The sequence below is a fragment of the Chanos chanos genome, chromosome 4 (genome assembly GCF_902362185.1).
Source record: "Chanos chanos chromosome 4, fChaCha1.1, whole genome shotgun sequence".
In the NCBI taxonomy this organism is placed as follows: Eukaryota; Metazoa; Chordata; class Actinopteri; order Gonorynchiformes; family Chanidae; genus Chanos; species Chanos chanos.
The window spans coordinates 5,019,500-5,024,499 of record NC_044498.1 but is presented as its reverse complement, the minus strand read 5'-3'; the positions used below and the strand labels follow the sequence as shown (position 1 = coordinate 5,024,499).

Sequence of the window (5,000 nt, the reverse complement as noted above, 5' to 3'; positions counted from 1 at the left end):
GTTACTGGTCTTGGGTCAGACGTCTAAAAGGCCATGGTAGTTTTTATTCCACATTCACTCCATCTCAGGCTGTTAAATTACAATTATTTTCCCATGGTGCTTTGACAGTGTGTGTGTGCGCGCGTGTGTGTGTGCGTGTGCATGTGCGTGTGCGTGTGTGTGTGTGTTTACAGTAAAAAACGGACGAGCATGACTGCGCTTTTTTTGTTGTCCTGCGGCCGACAGAGAACACATTTGATTTGTTCAGCTCACTGAATCTGCTTCTGCTAGAAACTCAGTGTTCAGTCTGTCAGCCTGTATTACAGAAGCCTATTAAAACCAGACTTAGTGTAAACACACCTTTCTTATAGATATTTCTCAATCTTCATACACCACTCTACCTCAGCACCTGGTCCCATTTCTCCCTATGGATATAACTGAACAGACTGTCCCGCACTGAGCATTTGTGTATCAGTGAGAATGCCAATAACATGTTTTTTTTTTTTGTTTTGATTTTTTTGCTTTTGTAAATAGGTGATGATGTTAACGCTTAGTTTCACAGAATTCAATTTAAATTCGACATGTTTTTTTTTTGGTACCTCTGTCTGTTCGGGTTTGACAAGCGGAGCGATTTTGCTGCGTCACCATGCGTGGGTGAAAGAAGAAGCGGAGGTATCGCTCCAGCTCTCTTCGCCGCTCGCTTTTTCGTGACCTTGCTCCCTTAATTTACGGGATAAACTTCGGTTCTGACGAAGACTCGGTTCTGCGTAAGGCACTCGCGTGATGTTTGTTTGGTACTGGCTTAAACGGACTCCCAATCCTGTTAGGATTCCAGAACATTCCGTAGAAAAGGACACAGGGGAAAGGAGCCGCGCGGAAGGACTGGGACGTCGTTCCGGTACTTTAAGTGCTTATTTGATCCGGGTCGGGTCAGCGCTACCCAGGTTTATCCAGCAGTCTCACGTCTGTAGTCTCAGAGGACAGTGTTTGACAGGAGGAGATCAGAGGAGTGACTCTCAGGATCAGTGATTGAATTATTTTGACTTAGTGTGTAGTGTGGAGTAGCGCCTCAAATCACTCTGATAGATTGTTCCTCTGCCCATTGGTTAGTATAGACACGTCAGGGCAGACCTTGAGGGAATGCGATTGACCGTGAGCACTGTCCAATCAATTCACATCATTACCGGGGTACTAATCCATTCCCTTGTTGTGAAGAGTTTTGACTGACAGGCTTCTAAGCCAATGAACACATTGAGGAGATTAGGTTAGGAAGCAATATGGCAATCAAAGTGGGAAGTTGTGGTCTGTGGAGGCAGGCCAGCTTTTGAGTGAGTGTGTGTGTGTGTGTGTGTGTTTTGTTTTGTCTATAACTTTTTGAATCTTGTATCCTATTTCATTAAGTTTTTGTGGACTTGTGGTTTGTGATATTTAACCAGCTGGATCTCCCCAGCTGCCCCCCACCCCCACCCCCCACCCATCTCAGTGTCAGATGGTATATTCCTTAATCCACCATCTCCTCCTGTATCAGATTCGGCCGTCCCGGGGTGGAGTGTTACTGTCAGCATGAAAGCGGAGCAGCAGTCATCCAACTTCAGTTCCTCATTAACGAGGTGAGTACTGACCCCACCCTTTGCCCCTGTCCGCTCTCAAACACATCCCTCTTCCCGACCTTCACAACGGCAAAAAAAAAAAACAACTTCTAAAACCTTTAACAGTGGAACTTTCCCTCTCTTTACAATGTTACAAACCAAGTTTGGTGTCTGAAATCTCAAACATCTCGCAAACACCGTCACCTCCATGCCAATCATTTTAGTCCCCAGGGTCAGCGTTTGGCCGTAAGACTTAATCTTTACGGACCGTCTGTCATCACTTCTCTTCAATGGCCACCTGAAACATCTTCAATATTTTTACTTCTGACTTGGGAGTATCTTGCTCAGGCCCCCACAACAGGAGTCAGATAGCTCTTTTCCACTAGGACGGTGCTGGTGCCAGTACTGGTGCCGGTGCTGGTGTGGAGTCAGTGCTGCTTTGGTGCATTTTGAGAACCGGCCCGCATTTCCACAGGTTTCGCTATGTAGCGAAAGTTTGAGTAATTTCCGTTGGGAAAAAATTATGTCGGACGGAACGCATCTGCTTGCTTTTTATAAATTTACTTTAACGCTTAGACTTCCACACAGCGAAACACCTCACAAATTTTGCCCCAAAAGTTTTTCGCTCTAGGGGCGAAATTCACGAAAATAATAAGCCTGTTACCTAGCTCAAAAGTTTAAATGAGTGTTTAAATGAAGGTCTACAATGGTCTATTTGCACTAACCAGAGCGGAGAGAGAGAGAGAGCGAGAGTTTTTTCTACCAATCTGGGTCCGACTACGTTTTTTTCTACCGCTCTGGGTCCAACCACAGCCCATGTTGATGTAGACACAAACGGCTGTCCATACATCTTCTAATCATATACATATTTTCATGCTACCTATAGCCTTTAGCCTACTGCCATCTTAGTCAGACCTTTTTTGTTACTCCCGCCTCTCTAGACAATGTCACATACCAAACACATCAAACGCTGAAACCGATTGGTTCTCAATAGGTTTTTATTTGCATAGCATCTGACGTCAGCAGTTCCAACTTTTAGGACCAGCATTTCTGCGGTGCCGTGCCGGTGCCAGCTTTTTGGCACCGGCACCAGTATTTTTTTAGTGGAAAAGCGCAGCCCTGGTGCTAGATCTGGCACCAGCACCGGCACCAGCACCGTGTCAGTAGGAAAAGGGGTGAGAGAGGTGGAGGTTCGAACCCTGAGCTGTGCACTTGAGGATACTGACTTAGTGGCCAAGGACTGCTTGTTTACGTATCTCTACCCCTCCTTTGAACAAGGTATTTAAACCCAGATTTCTCCAGAGAGCTGTCCAACCAGTCTCCTGTTAACCCTCACTCCCGGGACAACAGCCAAAAGGCCGAATTCACCCCATGTCAGCACCGCGGGGCAGGAAAGCTTTTCGAAATCGAGCTCCAGTGCTGGGAGAGAGAGCGTCCCAGCCCACCGCTCGAGTACGCCAGTGTCCCTCTAAAGACGAGAGCTTACGCCTCCCAAGCCTCAAGAGGAGGCTTAGGTGATCCCTACAGCCAACACGTTTCCCGTTAAGTACCGTCTTATCCTCTCCAAAACACCCCCGGAGGGACCTCCTCACGGGGAGCTAACGGCGTCCTCTCATCCCAAGAGCGTCGCCTTCAAAGAGGCAGACAGGGAGAGCTCGTCCCCGCTAAGCCGCTCCATCCAGGGTCTTTATCTCGACGCGTCGTGCCCCCGCTCATCTCGTCCTCAGAGTCAATATTTTCAGTGTGACTACAGATTAGCGCGCTGTTGTTGTTTTTTTTAAGACAGCGATTCTTCCGCTGTTCTGTGGGTTTAATGTGGTGAAACACTTTCCATTTCAACCGGTTCATTAAATGAACTGGTTTTGTTTAGTGGACTATGTTGGTTGGACTGGTGTGGCAGTTTTTCTGGGTGTGGTTTTCATGTATTTGTTACCAGGGTGACCTGGTTAAAAAAAAAAGAGTGTAAAAGGACAAAAGAAAGCCATGATAGAAAGTGATGATAGATTAAAAAGAAAATAGGAATGGTAATTAAATGTTGAGGAAATTACATGAAACTGAGAATTATAAATTAAAAGACAACAACAACAACAACAACACATAGTACTGATATTACATGATAAATATAAGAAACACAACATTGATGTTTCTGTGCTTAATCTGTTTTTGTCTGTTTGTCTGGGTTTTTTTCTTGCTTTACTATAGAGACCATTGGTGTAGTGGATAGTTAGTTGTTGTTTTTTTTGAGAAATGGAGTGATTTAGGAGTTGAGGAGGTGAACGTTGGAGGTATGATGGAGTGGGAGTGATGGAGTGATGGTTCATTATAGGGATGAATTTTTCCTCTGTGTCCCTCTGTCTGCATCTGTGCGGTCTGCTGCATTTTTGTGTCTGTGCCTATATATAAATTAAGTTTCCCTGTGTGTGTGTGTGTGTGTGTGTGTGTGTGTGTGTGTGAGTGTGTGTGTGTGTGTGTGTGTGTGTGTGTGTGTGGACGGAGGCAGAAAGAGACCTTCTCCTTTCTCCCACAGGCCTTACTGATGCTGCTGAGTCACACACACACACACACACACACACACACACACACACACACACACAGAGCCAATGAATCATCATCACCTGGGAGAAAGCTCAGACTCTGCTTTCAATTCAGTCCCTGTTACATGCAGTGTGTGTGTGTGTGTGTGTGTGTGTGTGTGTGTGTGTGTGTGTGGGGGGGGGGTATGTGTGGATATGTCATTGCCTGGAGTGAAAGACGATGTTTCATGCTCCATGGTAACCCTGTGCATTCCAAACCTCGTTCTCTCTCTCTCTCTCTCTCTTGCTCTCTCTCCCTCTCTCTCTCTCTTCCTCCTACACTCTTTCTCTCTGTCTCTCTTTCTCCTCACCCTCCTTTACCTCTTTTTCTCTCCTCACAGTCCTGCCTTTCACTTTCACAGATATTTCCTCCACCCACCAAACACACAGCATCTTGAAAATTTTGACCAAATAGAAAATCCATTGCAATGAATATTTAGCAGACTCAATTCGCTGCTTCTGAGCGTTTGTGTCTCTGCATGTGTGCAGACTTGCCGTGCCTGTCAATGTTAATATATACTACGACATCTCTCCCTTCTCTCTCTCTCTCTCTCTCTCTCTCTCTCTCTCTCTCTCTGGCTGACTGACTGTCTGTCCTGTAGGGGGCGTTAGTGAGTGCCCTGGCAGATGACAGCATTCACCTGTGGAACCTCAGACAGAAGAGGCCTGCCATTCTGCACTCACTCAAGTTCAACAGGGAAAGGTGAGATAGAGCTGCCCCCTCATTCACTCTGTCAGACCTGCCCCCTGGTTTCACTCTCCTCTCTGACAGAGCTGATCTTGTGTTAATGCTGTTCTCTGACGGAGCTGATCTTGTGTTAATGCTGTTCTCTGATGGAGCTGATCTTGTGCTAGAACT

The 5,000-nt window shown here is 46.2% G+C and overlaps 1 protein-coding gene across 3 annotated transcripts in view; it reads left to right on the top strand.

The window, feature by feature from the left end:
• stxbp5a (syntaxin binding protein 5a (tomosyn)) overlaps positions 1–5,000 on the top strand; it is an 82,340-nt gene that overhangs the window by 28,797 nt on the left and 48,543 nt on the right. For all 3 annotated transcript variants that reach the window (XM_030771714.1, XM_030771715.1, XM_030771716.1), the window contains exons 3-4: positions 1,508–1,589; positions 4,744–4,844. In XM_030771714.1, the coding sequence (XP_030627574.1) occupies positions 1,508–1,589; positions 4,744–4,844 (183 nt within the window). The remainder of the gene's footprint in view (positions 1–1,507; positions 1,590–4,743; positions 4,845–5,000) is intronic.